Genomic DNA, 22122 nt, shown 5'->3' with positions numbered 1-22122 from the left:
GGACTGCAGCCCACCAGGCTTCTCCGTCCATGGGATTTTCCAGGCAAGAGTACTGGAGTGGGGTGCCATTGCCTTCTCCAGACATATGTTCACTACTATGTATAACATGGTAACTAACGAGAGCCTACTGTATAGATCAGGGAACTCTACTCAGCACTCTGTAGTGACTATATGGGAAGGGAATCTGAAAAAGAGGAGATATACGTGTATGGATGGCTGATTCACTTTGCTATACAGTAGAAACTAACGCAACATTGTAAAGCAACTATACTCCAATAGAAATTAATTAAAAAGAAAAGTAGCCTCATGGAAATACCTACATGGGAAATAACTAAACCCTCCTGCCACCGTCAGTGAGGAACTGAGGCCTCCTTTCTGCAGCCACGTGAATGCCCCATCTCGGAAGGAGACTCTCCAGCCTTGATCAGGCCTTCAGACAACTACAGCCAAGGATGACTTCTTGACTATAACTTCATGAGCCAGAACCACTCAGCTAAGCTGATGCCAGATTCCTGTCTCTCAGAAACTGGGAGAGGCGATAAATGCTTATTGTTTTTACCTGCTGAGTTTCAGGGTTCATTCATTCACACCAACAGATAACTAGTTCAAAATTTTTAAACATACGAAAGAAGATATAGCAAAAGCTCTTTGTCACTCCTACCTCTAAACACCTGGTCCCCCATCTTCTCCCACCTCCCCCAGCTAACTTACAGAAAGCCCTTGGGAAATGTTAGGTTTATTATCTGGAATACAGAAGCCGATACCCTTGGCTCCTCTTATAGATTATCTGACTGAAGATAGGCTGCAGCAATATGGCATTCCCCTTCCAAGCTATAAAGCCATGCCCTTCTTTCTGCACAGGAACTGGGCCTTTTCAGCCCTGATGCCACCTTTCCCTGCCATAGCCTCGATCTCCCACGAGCATCCCCACATCCTGTCTCAAGTGTGAGGGTGGGGGATTCCCCTCCTTGCACACCAGTGGAAAACATTGCTGTGAAAGACATACGTCTTTTTCTTTGACCCACAGAAATCAGAAATCAAACCACACACCTCCCAACACAGTCCCAGCCTGGTCCCCAGCCTTCTTTCCAAGGTGTCCAGTCTTTATCCTGCCCCAGCCTTATATCCTCACCCCAGATTTCCCAGTCTGCTCTTCTGACCTCCCAAGACACTGCTCATGCCAATCCTTCTTCCCTGAATGCTCTGCTCCCAACCTACCCTTTTGAAAACAGCCACCTCTCTCTCTCTGTGAAGCTTCCCCAGATATCCTCAAATGCCTCCTTGCTTCCAATCTGGCCCCCATCCATCCGTTGTCCACTTGACAGCCAGGAGACTGACGCAAGACCTGAGGTGGTGCTTCCACTCTGGCAAGATGGAGAAACAGTCTCCACCCTGCCTCTGCTGCTGAATGCAGTTCCACATGCTGGACAGGGGCAACAAGCAGCTCTTGAGAGTTCAAAGAAGTCAGCAGTAGAAGGCAGATCAGGGAAGAGAGCAATTCAAGGATCACCAATCCGGCAGTGAGTTTACGTGTTTTTTTTTTTTTCAACTTAAGTGTATATATTTTATTTATTTTATTTTGATTTATTTGGCTGTGCCAGGTCTTAGTTATGGCATGTAGGATCTAGTTCCCTGACCAGGGTTTGAACCCGGGTCCCCTGCATTGGGAGCTCCAAGTGTTAGCAACTGGACCACCAGGGAAGTCCCCATGTGTTTTGTTTTTTCCCTCTGGTATTCCTTGGGCTGTCTCAATGCACTAAAAGGACCAGGACGGGGGCACAGGGAGATCCTTCTTTTCGTCCTTTCCTCCTTTCTCGCGTGTCCTCCCCCCCAGGCCATCCGTGGTGGCACAGGTGGTGGCAGGTGCCTCTGGGAGCCTCAAATGATGAGGAAGGAAACGGTCCTCTCTAACTGGAGGCGCTGTGGTCCAGAGTGGGGTGAACCACTACTGATTTGTCCCCTACTTGAGCGCAGTCGAGGGAAATGCGTGTCAGAGTCGGGTAAACAAAGCCCCAGGGAGCCAGAAAGTCCCAGGGGTAGAGCAGGGAGGCAGGAGTTTGGAATAGTGACCCCATAAAGTTATCTGTGAATTTCTGGTCTCACCCACTAGCTGCATATGAGTGGATCTCACTTAAACAGCTCTGCACAGACTTTGAGAACTGAATCACGAGTGAGTCCGCTTGAGACCCAAGTTCCGAAAGCCCATAAGTGGTCCACAGAGCAGATGCGCATGGCACCAAAGAGAGTTTGAAAACAGGACTGACATCGGAACCAAAATCCACAGAAGGCAGGAGTTGAACCCACTTTGCCAGTTGCCTGCTAAGACATAACGATCGATATTCTCCGTGCGATTTAAGTCAGATTAAAGGCTATTAACATAGGACAGGAAGGCCTGGCATGCTGCAATTCATGGGGTCTCAAAGAGTCAGACATGACTGAGCGACTGAACTGAACTGAACATAATAATCAAAACGCCCAGGACAAACTACCCGCAATACAAAGAAGTAGCAAATTTCTACTAGCATGGGAAAGTCGATGAAAAGATGCCAACAGCAAGACGCTGGAATGATCTAAAGACCTTTAAGCAGCTGTTACAAAAATACCCCAAGGAGAAAATGGGGAGTTAATGTTTAATGTGTATGGAGTTTTAATTCGGAAAGAAGAAAAAGTTCTGGTGATGGGTGAGTGGTGACAATTATACAACAGTGTGAGTATACATAATGCCCTGAACTGTATACTTAAACTTGGTTAAAGTGGTAAATCTTATGTATGCTTTACCATGATTTTAAAAAATACTCCATGGAGTAAGGATAAAGATTTTAGCTTTCTTTAACTTTTCATAATAGAATATCTCAAATGGAAAATTTAGAAGTGGAACATACAATAACTGATATTAAAAACTCAATGGAGGGCTTCCCTGGTGGTCCAGTGGTTAAGAATCCACCTGCCAATGCAGGGAACATGGGTTTGATCCCTCATCTGGGAGGATCCCACACGCTGAGGAGCAACTAAGCTCGTGAGCCACAACTATTGAGCCTGTGCTCTAAAGCTAGGGAGCTGCAACTACCGAGGCCTGCCGGCCTAGAGCCTGAGCTCCACAGCAAGAGAAGTCAGAGTAGCCAACACTCTATGCAACTAGAGAAAGCCCACATGCAGAAATAAAGACCAACCACAGCCGAAAATAAAATTAGTTAATTAAAATAAATAAATCTTTAAAAAAAAAAAAAAGCTCAGTGGATAGGCTAAACAGTAGAATGGAGATAGCACAATCTGTGAACTTGAGGACAGATCAATAGAAATTACCCAATCTGAACACCAGAAAAAAATAAACATGGTCCATGAGACCTATGGTACAGTATCAAAAGGTTAGCATAATGGAGGGATGGGAGAAGGAGTACAGTGCATGAGTGTTTACAGCACTTCATTCACAATCCACTCCCCAACTGGAAATAACCCTTCCGTGGATAAATCAGTAAAGAAACCATGATATATCTTCACAAAGCTCAGCAATGCAAAGCAACGAGTTATGTGATACCTGTAACTGGGCTTCCCAGGGGGTTCAGTGATAAAGAATCTGCCTGCTAATGCAGGAGACACAGGTTCAGTCCTTGGGCTGGGAAGACCCCCAGGAGAAGGAAATGGCAACCCACTCCAATATTTTTGCCTGGGAAATTCCACGGACAGAGGAACCCAGCTGACTATGGTCTACAGGGTTGCAAGAGAGTTGGACATGGCTTATCAACTAAACAACAGCCTGCAATCCTAGATGACTCTCAGGGACATTATTGTGGGCGAAAGAAGCCAGTTTCAGAGGTTGGCGTACTACTACATGATGCCATTTATGACATTCTCAAAGGCAAACAATGGTGATAGACCAGTGGTTACCGCAGGTTAAGCGTGGGGAGAGTATCTCACTACAAAGGGAAACTGGAGGGCTTTTTGAAAGATGACGGAACTGTTCTGTATCCTGTTTGTGGTGGTGGTTACGCAAATGTGCACGTGTTAAAATTCATAGAACTATACACCAAAAAAAAAAAATTTTTTTACCACATGTTAATTAAAACAAAACAAAAACCTTGTGATAGTCAGTCTCAAGGTGGCCTACGGAGATCCTCACCTCCTTGTATTTATGGGCTGCACAGTCCCATGGAAGAGGGTTGGCCCATGGGATCAATAAAAATGGTAGAGGCAACAGTGAATGGCTTCTGAAGCTAAGTCATAAAAGACACTGCAGCTTCTGTCTATGTCACCTGAATCATTCTCTCTGAGGAAAGCAGGCCACAGCGCTGTGAAGATAGCCAAGCAAGCCTGTGGAGAGGAGCTGAGCCACCCACAGCCAACCCCAACTTGCCAGTCACGGGAGTGGGTCATATTGGAGATGGACCCTCCAACCACAGTCAAGCCTTCAGGTGAATGCAGCCCTGACCAGTATCTCCTTGCAACCTTACAAGAGATCAGAACTGAACTGCTCAGCCAAGTTGCTCCAAAATTGTTGGCCCACAAAGAAACTGAGAAAGAATATATGATTATTGATGCTTGAAAAGACTATATTTTGGGTGACTTGTTATGTTGTTGTTCAGTAGCTCAGTTGTGTCTGACTCTTTGCAATCCCATGGACTGTAGCACGCCAGGCTTCCCTGTCCTTCACCATCTCCTGGAGCTTGCTTAAACTCACAACCATTGAATTGGTGATGCCATCCAACCATCTCATCCTCTGTCATCTCCTTCTCCTCCTGCCCTCAGTCTTTCCTAGCATGAGGGTCTTTTCCAATGAGTCAGCTCTTCACATCAGGTGGCCAAACAATTAGAGCTTCAGCTTCAGCATCAGTCCTTCCAATGAATATTCAGGATTGATTTTGTAGGACTGACTGGTTTGATCTCCTTGTAGTCCAAGGGACTCTCAAGAGTCTTCTCTAACACCACAGTTCAAATGCAGCAATTCTTTGATGCTCTCAGCCTTCTTTATGGTCCAACTCTCACATTCGTACATGACTCCTGGAAAAACCACAGCTTTGACGAGACAGACTTTTGCTGGCAAAGTAATGTCTCTGCTTTTTAATATGCTGTCGAGGTTTGTCATAGTTTTTCTTCCACGGAGCGTGCGTCTTTTAATTTCATGGCTGCAGTCACCATCCACAATAAGTAATGACAGTCCTGAGATATAGGTCAGATCATGTCTCTCCCCTGCTCAGGACCTCCCAGTGGCTTCTCACATTACTGACATAAAAGCCAGAGATGAGGCCCACTCAGATCTGGCCCGTGCCCTCCTCATACCTCACCCACTTCTCCTCCTTCCTGTCCCTCAAACATGCCGGGCTAGCTTCCACTCCAGGACTTCAGTACTTGCTATTCTTTACCCGGAATGCTCTTCCCAAGTATGCATACACTCACTCACTCACCCCCTGCAGGTCTCACTCAAATGCCACGTGGACACAAAGGTCTTCTCTGACCACCCCAGCCACTCTCCTTCCCTCTACCCTAGTTCGTTCTCCTTCATGGTTTTCATGACCTCATACTTTATATACACATTTTTTTTATTATCTGTTTCTCCCCCATTACAAAGCAAGTTCCATGAGAGGAAGGACTCAATGTATAATGGTTCAATGGCTCAATTTGTATTCCCATTTTACAGATGAGAACACTGAGTCCCAGTGATTACACACTAGATTAATATTAAAGATAGTCCGGGCACCCAAGCCTTGGGACACCAAACCTAATGCCTTTTCTAAAGAATCAACCAATCCAAAGTCCTCATTTTCTAGTTCAAGAGGAGACAAGAGTTCAGAGAGGGCTGGGAGGACTTCCCTGGTAGTCCAGTGGCTAAGATTCCATGCTTCCAATGCAGGGGGCCTGAGTTCCTAATGCAGGGAACTAAATCCCACATGCTGTAACTAAGAGTTTACATGCTGCATCTCAAGATTCCATGTGTCTCAACTAAGACCCGGCATGGCCAAATATATATATATATATGTTTGTTTTTTTTTTAAAGAGAGAGGGCCAGGAATTTTCCTGTCACAAAGAGACAGTTCACTTGTATACCACTGACCAATATGGGCAGGAGTGGGGTCTCCCCCATTGGCTGAGAGCTCAGCTCCTGTTCGTTCACCAGCAATGGTTGGGAGAAGATGGTCTCCCAGTGAGCTAACACAGCACTGAAACACAAAGGACAGAAGTCCAGAAAGTTTCCAGCAGGTGGTGCCTGGTGAGGCTTCTGGAGCCCCAGTCAAGTTTAACCCCCATATCTGGAGCCCTTGCAATAGTTCCAAAACATATTCATGCCCTTTAGCATCTCTCTGGCAGCCCCATGTCAGCTGCTGGCTCAGAAACCGAGCCTTCAAAAGATGGTTTTGCAATTTGTGAAATAATACTATTATCATGAAGCATCGATGATGTGCCAGGTACTCTGGTAATAGCAGTTCTTTAAATTCTCACAATGACCCTATAAAGTAGGATGAAATTATATCATATATGGGCTCAACAAATTAGGGCAGAAAGAATAAATTTTGCCTTTATACTTTGGGACTTGACTGTAAAGGAAGCTGAGACTCAACTGAAGACATTATTTCCACTTGACAGATGCAAACCCTGAGTCTCAGATAGGCCAAGAACTGGCATGAGTCACAAAGCAGTTAGTGGCTGAGTTGGGGTTCAAACCCAAATCTCCTGGACTGTGTAGAGCCATCGAAATATACCACCAGAACAGAAATCAAAGTGTCTGGACCCAAGATAAGTGGCTTCTCCCTAAGCCACATCAAAAACCAATGAAGCCAGACAGTGTAGGGAACAGGCACATGCCAGGGAGGATGAATTGGCACAAGCTCTTTGGAGGGCAATGTGGTCATGCCAATCAAAATGACAAATGTGCACTCTCTTTTGACCCACCAATGCCACTGCTAGAAACACATGTGGGAAATGGCACCTGTTCCGTGTTTTTCATTGCGGGCTCCTTTGTGATGCCTCTAAAAGGTTAAATGCCTCTTCCCCTGAGAGCCCCATTGGTCCTATGCTGAGGGGCTTCAGGGCTTGTATAAAGATAAGGCTGAGGAACATCCCAGGTGGTCCAGTGGCTAAGACTCCTTGCTCCCAGCGCAGGGGGCCTGGGTTCAATCCCAGGTCAGGCAACTAGATTCCACACGCCGCAACCAAGAGTCCACATGTCACAGCTAAAGATCCTGAATGCCTCAGCTAAGACCCGACACAGCCAAATAAGTAAAGAAAGAAAGATTTTTTTTTTTTTTAAATAAAGCTGGCTGTTCACGTACCATTTGCTACAATGGTGCTATTATTAGATTTTTTTTTTTTTTTAAGGTAAAGCTGAGTGAGGGTTTCCTAACTTTGATCTTCATAATTCACAACACATCATTTACTTAATATTTTTAATCACATCTGTAATTTAAAACATACAAATGCAAAGTATCCCCAAAATAAATATACTCAAAGCAAAACAGGGTTACTAAATTCTGGCTAGCTAATGCTGACTCCCAGTCTGCCCTGTTAGCAGGATGGATTAGCAGGTGGTAGAGTAGTTAACGGCTGGCACTAAACTGAGACTTTCTCTTTGACATTGTTAACAGGACTGAGGAATTGCTGAAAAGAATCCTCTCCTCCTGCTAGTGCCCTGGACCTCCTAAACGATCTTATATTCTGTTAACAGAGGGGAAATAGTCCCACTCTGCAGAGAATGAATGTTCACCAGTTTTTTTTAGAGGTGGATCTTCAAAGAGGGATGGATGTCCTCCTAGGCTTCCCTCTTCTCACTGGGGTGGGCTGAGTCATCGGGAAGGAGAGAGTTTATAGGAAATGCCTTTTGTTCCTTCCCTTCCTGCTCTTTACCTGGTTGGGCCTGGCATTCTGGGCTGATGATCCATAAAGGATTAGCTGTAAAAACAAAACAAACCTGCTTGTCCTTAAATAATGTTATTTCAAGGCAAAGGTCCCAACCTTGAAATAAATAGGGTTTCAAGTAAGAATCTGAATTAATTCTGACAACATAATCCAGAGAGCAAGACTTGCCTTCAGGTTTTTTCCTGTTAACCCCACTAAGGACAAAGAGAAAACTGAAGAAAAGGATCTTTACTCCCGAGCCAGGGAAGGATTATTGTTTATTATCATCATTAAGCTTCTCTGAAGTGAACAGAACAGCTTTCTTTTACCCTCTATCCCATTTCTCCTTCTTGTCCATTCTCCTCCATGCTTTTAGAGGGTCTGTGATGTATCAGGACAGCATTTCCCAGCTTTGGTTCCTTTGAACACAAGTTTCTCCATTTCTGCCTAATCCACAACCCTCTCTACTGGTAGTTACTTAATTTTCAAAAAGTGTTACTCTCATTGTTTTGCTTATGTAAGTTTGGCTCCATCCTAAAACAATGAACTCCATTAAATGAAGGGCTGTATATAATATTTCCCCCAGTGCAAAATAAAGAGAAAAAAGTCAACGTTACAACACAAACTGAGCATGACGGGGACCTCTCAGAGCCACACCACTGACTATGCCTGCTGGAATTTTCCAGGCGTGCCAGGCCTCAGGGAAGGCCCTCCACAAGTGCTTGCTGGCTGGCTGACCACAGAGCATCACCCCCACGACCTTCTGACCAGTGGTGTTCGTTTTTGCTCCTGGAGAGCTTGTTAAAAGATCACTGGGCTGCATCTACAGAGATTCTGATTCAGCAGGTTCAGAGTGGGGCCTAGGAGTCTATAGTTCAAACAAGTTGCCCCAGGGGATGTCGACACTGCACGTCCAAGGAATATAATTTAAGTAAGTCTCGGGCTACTGGGCATCAAAATCTCTTGAAGGTGCATCTGAAGATGCAGATTCCTGGGCACTACACACCAGACATTCTGATTCCTCAGGCCTAGGTGGGTCCCTGGAATCTACCATATTAACCAGCTCTCCAAGGATCCTCCAGAGACCACCAGTGAAGTTAGGGACAACTTATCCTCCTTGTTGCTTGGGCCATAGACCTCAGCGCATTCTGGACTTCCTCTTCCCTCCTAATTCCACTGTAGCGTGTCAGCAAATCCTGCTGGCTCTTCCTTCAAAAGTTTCCAGTATGTGGACTTGGGAATGAGACAGTAAATGAAACAAGACTGGTGAAATGCTGAGGGTTGTTGAAACTGAAAGTTAATTTTATTACAATTTTTATGTATATTTGAATTTTTTCCCAAAAGGCAGCTTTATTTTTTTAATTTTATTTTTTGGCCACATCATGTAGCTTGCAAGATTTTAGTTCCCCAATCAGGGATTGAACCCAGGTCCTCAGCAGTGAGACAGTAAAGTCCTAACTAATGGACTGCCAGGGAATTCCCAAAAAGTAGCTTTTAAGTGTTGATCTAACAAATCCACTTCTAGGAATTTATCTTAATAAAAATGTTAGATAACAGAAAAAAAAAACTTACAAATATTTTCCAAATAATAGTAGTAAAAAACTTGAAATATACTAAGTTCTCATAATAAAACAACAATAAACTATGAGACATAATAAACTATGGGACACCCCTCAGTGGAATTTTATATCGTTAAAAACACTTATTCAGACCATGTACCAATATAGAAAACATGATACACTATTAAGTAAAAAATACCAGGACATTAAATTGTATATACTGCATGATTAAAACTATGTAAAGACTTACATTTTTTACAAAACATTGAAACTTTAAAGTCATTTTATACATCCAGAGTCTGACCAGTTTCCACCACAATCAATGCCATGACCTCTGCCTGAGCCCAATCGTTTCTCTTGCAGGCATCCCTGTGACACCTCTATCGTGGTCTCCCTGCTTCTATTCTTCCTCCTTCCCATCTCCTCTCCACATGGCAGCCAACAAATAGGTAAATCAGACCATGACTCTCCTTAGTTCAGACCCCACAAGGCTTCCCACATTTGTCCAAATAAAAGCCAAGGCTTGATCTTAACTAGGCTGAAGGACGGGTCATGTCACCTGTTCTCATCTACTCTGTTCCCTGCCTCACTTCTGCCACTCCAGTCACACTGACCTCCTTGCTAGTTTTCATTCCAGCTTCAGGACCTTTGCACTTGCTGTTGCGCTGCCTCCAAAACGCTGAATGAGCATGGCCCCCTCCACAGCAGCTCTTTAGAGAGGCCTTCCCCGAGCTCATCTAAACCAGCACTGCTCCCGCTCTGCATCCACCATGCCTTTTTAGTTTTCTTATAGCACTTAACACCTCCCACGATATATCTGCTTATTATGCCTTCTATTTATTAGAATGCAAATTCCCTGAGAACAAAGAATTTATGTCTGATCCTCTACTAAATCCCTAGTACCCAGCACAGAGCCTGGCAACTGGTCAATAAACACCTGTTGAATGAAAGCATGTTGAATTAAGTAACCACCCAAGAAAACTCTAAGTTTCATGTGGGCTTTCTCTTTCCTGGGGGATCCTCCCTCTCTGAAAGCTTCTGGCAGTGGCAGACCCACGGCTGAAGCCCACTGGGGACAAAAGGAGGCTGACCATTTCTCCATTCAAGGTCTCCATGGTGCACACACAGAGTAAACCAGGTCTTGTGAACCAGAGGAGCAGAGCAGGCTGGCTAACAGCATTGGCCTTTGGAGGTCAAATCTGGGCTGACCACTACCAGTTGTGCGGCCCTGAGGAAACTGAGAATTTTCCAAGTGTTAATCCTGCCTTGTACAGAAAGAGTAAGTTTCTACTTCCCAGGGCTAAGGTGGGGGTTAAACCAGGGAACACCCATAAAACACTTAGCAAGCACAGTGGCCGGCAGAGAGGAGGCGTGTGACCAGAGGCAGTCACACTAACCAACAGCCACGTACGGGCCTTTGTCTCCTTCAAGTTTACAATGGGCCCTTATCCTCCTTTTATCTGACTGGGGCCATTCAACAACCCCGTCGTCCTCGGTTTTATCACCATTTTATAGGTGGGGAAACTGGGTCAAAGGAATAAAGTGCTCGCCTACAAAACACACCGAATCAGACTACAGGTCTAGCGCCCTCACCTCCAGGAACACAAGCTACTATGATGGCCGATGCTCATCAGGAGGATTTGGGCAGCCTATTTGAGCCCCAGACTCTCAAGCGTGTGCAGCAAATGACATCAGTCAGAGAGCCACACCTTACCAACTGCCCAATAGAGGCAGGGGCTCGCTCCAATGTCCCTCAGTGAGGCTCATGCACAAGTCTGAGCAGATAAACTATCTCTGAGTCCACCCAGGATTTAAAATATTTTCCCCAGATGGGAAATACAAATGCCCTTTCTGTATTAAGAGTTTGATGGCAGCTCTAAGCAGCAAATGCCATCTTCGCTGTTTGAGATCCTTGTTGCCATTCAGCCTCTGATCCAGTATGCCCTGAAAAAAAGGCATCTCTTCCTAAAGGCTACCCACGGGACACAGCTGTGAAGCTCTGGGACTGGCTTTCATCAGAGTCTCCCCCACTTTCCCAGGATTGAAGGCCAAGGGAGGTCACATGGTGGGGAAGTACTCAGCAGGTAACAGACATGAATTTTAGAACCACCCAAGAGAACTGTAAGCTTCAGGTGGGTTTTCTGTTTCTTGCAGGATTCTCCCTCCCTGAAGGCTCCTGGCAGTGGCAAACCCATGAGTAGAGCCCAGTGGGGACAAAAGGTGGCTGACCATTTCTCCATCTGAGGCCTCCACGGTGCACACACAGAGTAAACTGGGTCTTGTGAACTGGAGGAGTAGAGCAGGCTGGCTATCAGCACTGGTCCTTTGGAGGTCAAATGCCATGGCCCTTTGGAGGTCAAATCTGGATTGACCACTTCTGGCTGTGTGACCCTGAGGAAACTGAGAATTTCCTCAAGACCGAAAAATCACAGAGTCTCGGGGTCATGAATTTTTACCACTACAGCATTTGAGAGACAAAGAAACTCACAACCGTAACACTTTAGGTCTCATGGGCTTGGCTGAGACTACACTGGATGGGATGGAGCAGACAACCCCAGGAATGCAATGCGATGGCTCCTGGGTACTGAGCATCTTTCAACTGGTCAGGGGCTTAGTGACCACTCCCCTGCGAGGATACAGTCAGAAGGCTCCCGCTGCAGGAGGAAGGCTGGGGGGACAGGCCTGGAACCAATTTAATGACAAAGTTCTATAACCAGGCCCTTTGGAACAGGAGATAACGAGACCTCAAAAGGATCCCAGCAGGCCAGCAAGCCCTGGCCCTGGTGATGTGTTATGAGACACTGATGGTGCCACGTTTGGGGCAAGCCACCAACCGCCAAGAGACTCTGAGAGCAATACCATGACAGCCTGGCTTGATGGCAGGTGCTCCCTGCTGGGAACGAGCTGTGTGAACAGCACTTAGCTGTCTGCGGCGTACTGACAACACTGTGGTCGGTAACTTCTTTGTGCATAGTGTTTATGACGGAGAAGACTGTGCCCCAAACCCTGGAGATGGCCTAGGAAGTGGCGGCTGACAGTGGCTCAGGCCAGGCACTGGAGACGAGCCTGAGGGCCGCTTTCGGGAGTCATGTGGAAAAGCAGTCAATACACCCACCCACCCCTAGCCTTATCCACATTCTGTTAAGGTCATTTTAGGTACCTACATTAATGAACTTCACTGATTTTTTTTAAGATAAGGGAGAGTTATAGGGGAGTCATGATCTTGTATCAAAACTATAAAAATCTCTTTTTCTATATATAAAATCTCTCTGAAGAGAATTGAGCATCTCAGCCTCCTCAGAGCAGGGCAGACCAAAAGACAGAGCTTGGACTACTTTGCTGGTGTGAGAAATTCCCAGGAGAAGCAATAGGGAGCATATGAGAAAGGGAGATGTCTGGCCACTAGGAGCTTGGAAGTCCCGTGTCCTGGGAGATGGACTGTCTTCCTCCTCCAGGAGGTCCCTGGTACTTTTCTCTGGTCTCTGATCCTTGGGGAATCAACCGTGGGAGCACCTCTGGCTGCCAGGCCTGGCTGGAGGGAACAGCTCAGACTGGTGGTGTGCTCCAGCTAGGATCAGAACTCATCCCGCAGCTGAGGGGGCCTGTCCATGCCAAAGAAGGAGGATGGTCTCCCATGGAGGTCCCGTTCCCGCTTTACGAAGGCAGTGAAGGAGGAGACACAGTTGCCAATAAAGTGGTCAGCTTGGCCGAGGATGTACAGGTCGATCTGGGCCACCTCAGGCTTCAGACTCACCACCTTCACCTGCAGGAGGAAGGGCAGGGCGTTTTAGCCAGGGTTTAGGACAAAGTGGCCAGATCCGCCAAGGCCTGCAGCCACCCCTCACCTTCTTTCTCTGTGCTGAAGTCACAGACATAGAAGGAGGCGTACAAAGCGTTAACACGTAGGGTTGGGGTGCCTGAGAGAAGTGCTGCCTAGCAGATGGTGACCCTAACCCTAAGCTCCACACACACACCACTCATTCACACTCTGCCTTTGCTCATTGGTGTCTTCTGCCAGGAATGCCTATCCCCACCCATTGTAGTCCTGACCATACTTTCAAGGCTCAGTTCAAGGTCTGACTTTTTCATAAAGCCCTTGCCTCAAGGTTTTGGCTTCTCCAACCAAACCACAATCTGACCAAAGAGCACCCCACCCAACTGGTCCTGCTGCCTGGATGCCTCTGAGACTAAAGTCCTGTCCAATCTATCCCTGAGATATTCCTCAAAGGTGAACCTTTTTCTTGATGGACTACCACTCCCTGGCTGGTCACCATAATCTTTTCTTCTACTGGTCTGCTTACCAAAGGAAAAGTGAAAGTGAAAGTTGCTCGGTCATGTCCAACTCTTTGCGACCCCATGAACTATACAGTCCACAGAATTCTCCAGGCCAGAATACTAGAGTGGGTAGCCTTTCCCTTCTCTTGGAGATCTTCCCAACCCAGGAATCAAACCCAGGTCTCCCGCATTGCAGGTGGATTCTTTACCAGCTGAGCCACAAGGGAAGCCCAAGAATACTGGAGTGGGTATCCCTTCTCCAGCGAACCTTCCTGACACAGGAATCATACCAGGGTCTCATGCATTGCAGGTGGATTCTTTACCAATTGAGCTATGAGGGAAGCCCAGATATCATAGGAAAGCAGCCAAAAAACACTTTCACAGATTCCCCTACTCCCTTATTCCTCCCTCCCTCTATCCCAAGCTGAGCACCCTTAACTGGTGCCCTACTGCTCTGCAGATAAAGACTACAGATCTTGAATGTGGCCAAAGGCCTGTTCAGCTGCCTCTCCACCTTGAGCTCCAGCCACTTCACACCAGGCTCCCTTCTATCTCAGGATCTTTACACATGCTCCTCCCTCTGTTGGGGGTGCTTGTCTCTTTGCCCGGTTAACTCCTACTTAACTCTGACTCTGCAGCTCAAGTCTCATCTCCTTAGGGAAGCCCTCCTTGGCCCCCTCAGTCTAGTCCAGGCTCCTCTGCTCTGCACGTGCACAGAACCACGCTCCTTTCCTTTGTGGCACACATCTCCTTCGTGTGTAGCTTTCACTCAGCGATTCTCTGCTTAACGCCCATTTCCTGTACCTGGCTGGGGCTGTGTTGGTTTGCTGGTCACTTCTGACGGGGGTCTGTCTCAATATGCATCTGGGGACTGGACAAGTGAGTGAACGAGCCCCCATACCCAAGCCGGGCCCTCTCCTGTGGCATACCTTACAATTCTCTGCAAGTCTCTTTTCCTGAGTTTAGACTGTGAGCCCTGGAGGGCAGCACTACATCTTATTTATCAGTATCCCCGGCTCAGCACTGCCCCAGCTTAATGGATGAGCAAGGATTAGTTCAGGAGAGAGGGTAGGCTGAGCCCATGAAAGGAGGTGAGGAGTGGAGAAGGGCAAGAACAGTGGCACAGGAACAGGAAGTAGAAATGGCAAGAGGCTCAAGGTGTAGCAAGTATACCAACTCTAAAAACTCACAAAAAACTCCCTGGGACTCTCCAAGTCCTTCCATTCAGTTCAGAGGTAGGGGGTGTGGGCAGAGCTGGGGCTGAAAGTGCTTTGCTGTCACACAGAGACTTCTGATGTAACAAAAATCATCATCTTGCTATTCAGATGGTAGCAGAAAAATAATACCAGCTTAATCATGGCCAAAATCCCCTGAACAATTCCACCCACGCCCTGAAACTTACCCGCTCTGTGTCATGCCCACTAAAATTAGCCCTGAGACCTCCTGGGTAAATTCTATCCTTTCTTGGGACTTTGGTTTCCTCAGTTTTAAAATGCAGAGGTTGGGTCGGAGGTGCTCCAAGGTCTCCAGCTTTGATATTCTTCTATAAAGTGGGTGGGTGGGGACCAGAATGCTGTGACTTGGCACTTCCTCTACAAGGCACTTCCTCGACAAGCCCGTAAAAGAGGGAAAGGGAGCCCCTCGACATAAAGCCAAGGGTACCCACTGTTAGAAAGCGGATGTCTATCTTTTAAGGTCTGCACAAGCATTTAGGGGCTTTATGCACTCCAAAGTCTTACTGAATGTTCACTATTAACTCCACCGTTTTACCAATACATAATTACTTATTACCTATTCTTCATTTACACAGTACCAAGCGCATTCTACTACTTACTCCTATGTCAAACCCCTACTATTCACCCCTTCCTTAAGCATTTATGAAGCACAAAAGAGCCTACTTCTACTATCGATGACAGCTAACTTTATCAACAACTTAATTTGTACCAGACCAGTTTTAGCTTCCTGTTTGATCTTCAAAATTACCCCACAGGATAGAACTACTCTCAGTCCCATTTTATTGATGAGGAAACAGAAGCACAGAGAGGTGAAGTAAATTGTGCAAGGCTGCACAGGGAGGACAGCCCAAGATCCTACGCTCCACAGTCCATGCTCTTAATCCTTCTGTGGCACTGGACCGCCCCCCACCCCCTCTGTCCCCCAGGGCCCACTCAATATCCTTAATCACCAAACATTTACTAAGAGCCTACCATGTGTCAGGCACTGTCCTAGCCACTGGTGAGGGTAAGGCGGGGTCTCAGCCCTGGAGGAGGTCAAAGTATCAGGCTAGACTCCGAAGAACAGAACAGTGAGTCTACCCTGGATCCTGCCTTCAAGGAGCCACAGCTCCTGGGAAGAAATAAGACATGTTTCTACATGAGTCTCACGGTCTAGGTGTCTCGGGAGGAGATGTGATCAAGTGCTGTGAAAGCTCCCAGTAGGGATCCAGTAGCAACAGGAATGAAGGGAAGCCTGCAGAGCCCCGGCGGAAGTGTCTGAGCTGGGGTTTAAAGAAGGGCAGAACTAGAGAACAGGATGTTCAAGCAAAAGCCTGGCGGTGGGAGAACAGGGAGCACCTTGGCACTTCCTTTGATTCCCTTCCAGCTGCTCTCCCTCCAGGCCCACACCCCACGTGTACCTTCCCTTTGAAGAGCTGCTGGATCTCGGGCAGGTAACTCTCAGAGTCGGTGGCAATGTAGACCGATTGGGCGTTCAGCGCTGTCACCCAGAGCTTCAGAGCGCGCCTAATTTCCTTCAGGTCAGGGAGGCACATGGTCATGGTGAGCGGGGCGGTGGTGTGGCGGCTGTAGCCCACGCATTGTGGGGAGGCCATGAAGTGGGCGCCAGCGGTTCCATCTTTCAGCATGGCACACGCGTTTTTCTGTGGGGCAGGTGGGGACAGAGCTATAGAGAGCCACTGCCCACAACCCAAGAAGTAAGAGCCCAGGAAAGGGAAAAAGGCAGGTGATACAAGAGTGCAACTTTTTTTTGTTTTAAACCACTGAGGAAAAGGGAAATGCATCAGCAGTTAACAGTGCTAAGGGGATATTGGCTTTTCACAATTTTTTTCTTGGTCTTACTGCATTATCTGGGACTTTCAGCAGAATTCTGAACTATGCTGGTGATAATGGGCAGCCTCATCTGATTTCTGACTTCAGTGGGAACACTTCTGATAGCCCCAAGAAGTGCATGTTTGCTGTGGGTTTTGGAGAGATAGCCTTTATCAAGCTAAGCTGGGCCCCTTGTATTCCTGGTTGGTTAAGAGTTGTTTTTCTTCTTTTTTTTAAATCATAAATGAATGCTGACTTTTTATCAAGCGCTTTCTTGGCATCCACTGAGATGACTATATGATTTTTCTTCTTTGGGCATTAATATAATAAATTTCACTACATCACTGGGATAAATTTTACTTGTTTGTGTTGCTTTTGCTTGTTCTTTAATATGCTACTGGATTTTACTCGGTAATATTTTACTTAGATCTGGGCATCTATGTTTACTAGTGAGAATGGACTCTATTTTCCTGAGCTGAGCTTTTAATGAGTTTGGTATTAGCATTATGCTAGATTTAAAAAAAAAAAAAGCAGCTTATATTTTCTTATGTCCTAGGAGAGTACAGGTCCTAGCTCCTTTACTTTGTGGAGGGGCAGGAAGGGGGTCATGTGGATGTGACTGCTTCCTCAAATGACACTGAATGAATTTTGATCTAATTTCCATACTTCTGAGTATTTTTCAAGTTTCCATTAATGAGTATTTCTCACACACAGATATATACATATCTTCTTATGTAAACTAAGGAGATCGTCCGTACTGCTCCTGTTATTTTCACAGGGAGGATAACCTGATGAGGTTTCTGCACATTTAAGCAGCTGCTGAATTTGGAAGATGATATCTTCTTTTCTTGGGAGCCCCACCCAACCTCCAGAGCTTGTTTTTCAACAAGGAGTCGACTGGCTAAACACTTAGCTGGGGCGGAAGACTGTGGGCTCTCTCTGGCTTGCTGCCTGACTCAGAGCCTAGCTTGATACCTCAGTTTATCCATCTGTGAAATGAGGAAAAAAGGGCAACTGTTAAAAATGAGAACTACCAAGCAAGCACTCTGAAGCCACAGTTCAGATGTGTCCATGGTGGGACTGTGGGGCACAGCCCCATCAGCTTGGCCGAGTGAGGTCTCTTTGCCCTGGCTAGGACTTGGTGCAATGGGTTCAGCGTTCAGTGTCACAGACATGGGTCCTGCTCATGGATATGTCCAACCCAGCCATGAGAGGAAGGGGGAAGTTACCCAGTCAGAGCCAATGCGCAGGTGAATGCCCACGTAGGGCCGGATGAGGTGGGCGTGGATCTGGGCCTCCCCTGTCCTCACCATCTCGTCTGACCACACCATGTACTTCTGGAGGGGCCTGTGCTCCTCCAGGACAGGGAACTGGGCAGGGGCACCAGGCAGGGCAAGCACTGGATGTTCCTCTGGGGAAAATCTAGGCAGGAGACAAAATGAGAAGAAGTCAGACAGACGATGCACAGAGAGTCTGGTTGCCACCCCCACGGGAAAAAGGATGGCATTGCACCATGTCCCAGAGACCCTGTGGAGGGGCCCCTGTAACATGCAAGAAGCACGAGAGGTTGTGAAACACCAACGGGCTGATAAGAGACCTTGGCAGCGGCAACAGCCACAATATGCAATACTGTCCCGCCACGAGGAATTTACAACCTTCTTTGCTTGTTTAACAATTAAAAATTTACAGTAGAGCATTCCAGCCCTTTGTATGTCATGCTGGCTTCCAATCTGTGGGGCGGTAATTCACTCCAGGGTGGGGTGTCTAGACTGAGTCTCTGCCCTTTTACTCACACGGTGGGATTAGGAAGTGCAGCTGCTAACAGGTCACACTCACAGGGAGCGTGTACAGTGGATGAGATCATTCACTCAACACTTAACGCATATCTACTGATTGCCTACTACATGCTGAGGCCCAGAGGAGAGTAACACAGGCGTGATCCCTGCTTTCATGAGAGCACCAGAGGTCTGAAGATGCCCCCATCATCCCCTGCCGAAGGCTCTCCCTTCCCCTTGTTCACAGTGCACCTTGTCATTCTTTCACCCATCTTTTCTGCTGGACTCAGGCTTCTGAAGGCAGTATCTCTGTGTGCCCAGAACAGTGTCTAGATACACATAAGAGCTCAGTAAAGATTTGTTGATTGCATGAGTGAAGAGCAAACCTGTGTTCTCTCATTAGCTAAGGCCAGACTATATTCCAGCAACACAAGATGCCCCACTCTTTCATAAACTTGCAAAGTACTTTCCAACTCCAGATCTCTGCAGACTTTTCCCTTCCACCTGGTATGCCTTCCCTCTGCCAGTCAAAATCCTTTCCCTAAAATTATGAAAAAGGTACAGTCACTCTGGAAAACAGTCTGGCAGTTTTTTTTATAAAACTAGACAAGCAATTACCATATGACCCAGCAACTGTATGCTTGGGCATTTATCCCAGAGAAATGGAAGCCTCTATTGACACATGAACCAGTATGTGAATGTTCGCAGCAGCTTTATTCATAATAGTCAAAAACTGGAAACAGCTCAGATGTCGTTCAACAAGTGACTTGTTGAACAAACTGTAGCAAACCCACACCACAGAACACTACTGCAATAAGAAGGAACCAGCTATTGGTAGAGGGAACAACTTGGATGGATCTCAAGGGAATCCTGAGTGGAAAAAAGCCAATCTTAAAAGGTCACACAGTGAAGGATTCTATTATGTAATATTTGTGAAATGACAAGTAGAGAAAAAAGAAATGGAGATGGGATTACTGGTCACCAGGGACTAGGCTGTGTGTGTGTGTGTGTGTGTGTGTGTGTGTGTGTAGGTGGGTGTGGTTATAAACTGGCCACACAAGGACCTCTGTGATGTTAGAACTGTTCTGTATCTTGACTGTGGTAATGGATATACGAACATACACACATGATAAAACTGAATAAAACTAAATATACACACACAGAGAAGTGAGTTCAAGTAAAACTGGGGAAATCCAAATAAGATGGATGGACTGTACCAATGTCAACATCCTGGTTTTGATACTGTGCTATAGTTTCACAAAATGTTACCATTGGGGAGAACTGGTTAAAGGGCACTGGGGATTTCTCTGTATTATTAATATTTCTTACAAGTGCACGTGAACCTACAATTACCTCAATAAAAGTTTTAGTGAAAAATGACTAAATATTTCAGAGCATGCAGGAAAAGAGAAAATGATTTAACAGTCCACATATCTGTGACCCAAATTAGCAAATATTAATACTTTACTTTGTTTCAGATTTTTAAAAATACACACCTAAATAAAAGCTCTATCCTATGGTCTCTTTCCCTCTTCCTCCTCTTTCCAGATACTGCGGTTTTATGAATGGTCGCACTTTCACTATTTGTATAAAAAGGTATCATCCTGTGTGCTCTTTACACAGTGCAATGGTGAAAGTGTGCACTATAGAGCCCAAAGACCTTGTTCTAATGTTGGCTATGTCACTAACTTGGGCAGGTGACTAAAACCATTCTGTGCCTCAGTTTTCTTATCTGTATAATAGAGCTGATAACAGTTCCCACTTCAGAGGGCTGTTGAGAAGATCAAATGGATTAATACAAGCAAAGCATTTAGAACAGTGCTTGCCATGTAGAAAGCTCTCACAAAATTCTGTCTCTCACCATATCCATCATTGTCATTATACTGCATGTAATCTATTACAACTTTTGAAAAATTTAACTCTCTGTTTCAGAGATTTGGCCATGTTGATGGTGTGGATCACATTAACATCTCCTGAAGTTTTCCATCTGCATGAAGAAACCAGTTTATCTATCTAGTCCCCTCCTGCTGGTCAGTGAGGCCGTTCCAATCTTTCCCCCATGCAAAAGAGCTGCAATGGACAGGCCACTCTTTATTCACACCTGACCAAACACCACAAACACCTCCAAACTTCCGAGACCAGTTGCCACACCCAAGCCTCAACTCCTAGGAGTGGGTTCCATCCCACTTCTCCTTTGCTGCTTCCTGCACAATGATGTGCTCAGTAACCACATTCCCTGTCCACTGACATGAGACTAGACCCCGAGTACTTTTGTTCACGGTGAAGGCCACACACACAAGTGCAAGCCCTGTGCCAAGGAAGCAATGAGCAAGTGTTCATCAACAGCTTGGCTCTATCTAACACATGTCTTGCAGAGTTTAATTTTATATGTACATATACGGGACAAGCAGTGTTCTAGTTCTTTTGTGTACATTAACTCATTTGAGTCTCTTAAGAGCCCCCATGAGGCAAGTACTGCCATTATTCTCACTTCACAGATAAGGAAACTGAGACACAGAACGGTTAAGTAGCATGTCCATGGTCACACAGCTACAAAGTGGCAGAACAGGGATTTGAATCCAGGCAGAATCCTCCAGAACCTTTGTTTTTAACTATTGTACCTCACTCCCAGCTCCCCCATCCAGTCAATAAGTTCCTCAAAAGGTGAATCTGTGGCTTATTCTTCTGATTTCCAGTCTCAGTGCAGGCCTTAACACATAGTAGATGCAATGAATATACTTAGAATGAATGAATGAGCCAGGGATCTCACCAGAAAGACCAGATCAGGTAGTCAGGAGTTAAAAGAAGAAGTGAACAGTAACCGAGTACCTCCTATGGGCCAGGCCCTTAAGTGACTTTCAGAGGCTACCTTAAAGGACTTCAAATGAAAAACAAAGTTGTGACTTCCTAAGAGTCGGACACGACTAAGCGACTTCACTTTCACTTTTCACTTTCATGCATTGGAGAAGGATATGGCAACCCACTCCAGTGTTCTTGCCTGGAGAATCCCAGGGACGGGGGAGTCTGGTGGGCTGCCGTCTATGGGGTCGAATAGAGTCGGACACGACTGAAGCGACTTAGCAGCAGCAGCAGCAGCAGGGGGCTGGAACGTTAGGATAAAACCAGGACCTCTGCCCTCCTTGACCTCCTGGAAAGAATCTGCTGCTGACCCTTGGTGAATTCCAAGTCTGGAATATGTGCCCCTTTTACCTGGATCTGGATCAGCTCACACAGCCATCTTGGTTGGATCTGGATGCGACATCCTTACTGACATGACAAGCAGTGAGAAGCCAAACTGATGCACTCCTTTGCTCCCAATGAGGAGACTGGTGTTTGGAGTGAAAGTGGGGAATGAGGGTCCTGTTTGGAAAGAAAGCTTGACTAGCTCCATCTTTTCACATCCCTGGCTGGTGACCCTAAGTCAGGCCCTGAGCCTCGTAGCTGTCCAGCTGAATAAGGGACACTTTCCTACTATGGGGAGCAGTGAGCCTGTGGGGTGTTTTACCATTACACTGACTCCACTGAGACCCCCCTACCAAGCTGGGGTTTCTCCATGCACAGCACCTATGTGTGTGCCCAACAGATACCAGTGAATGGACATTATGCAGGGTACAGAGGATGTAGGCACATGAACGAGGCAGA

The 22122-nt window shown here is 46.3% G+C and overlaps 1 protein-coding gene across 3 annotated transcripts in view; it reads right to left on the bottom strand.

Moving 5' to 3' along the window:
* The window catches only part of POFUT1 (protein O-fucosyltransferase 1), a 39958-nt gene that overhangs the window by 6042 nt on the left and 11794 nt on the right, over window positions 1-22122 (bottom strand). Inside the window, exons 5-7 of one of the 3 annotated variants that reach the window (XM_070381563.1) lie at window positions 17935-18127; window positions 16294-16536; window positions 9106-13146 (exon numbers count right to left, since the gene is read on the bottom strand). In XM_070381563.1, the coding sequence (XP_070237664.1) occupies window positions 12958-13146; window positions 16294-16536; window positions 17935-18127 (625 nt within the window). In that variant the 3' untranslated portion in view covers window positions 9106-12957. Of the gene's footprint in view, window positions 1-9105; window positions 13147-16293; window positions 16537-17934; window positions 18128-18150; window positions 21841-22122 lie in introns of those variants that run through there. The other 2 variants (XM_070381564.1, XM_070381565.1) reach the window with 2 other exon arrangements.

This window comes from Bos mutus, chromosome 13, assembly GCF_027580195.1.
Source record: "Bos mutus isolate GX-2022 chromosome 13, NWIPB_WYAK_1.1, whole genome shotgun sequence".
NCBI lineage: Eukaryota > Metazoa > Chordata > Mammalia > Artiodactyla > Bovidae > Bos > Bos mutus.
Note: the sequence above shows the minus strand (reverse complement) of the source record. Positions and strands in the feature narration are given on the sequence as shown.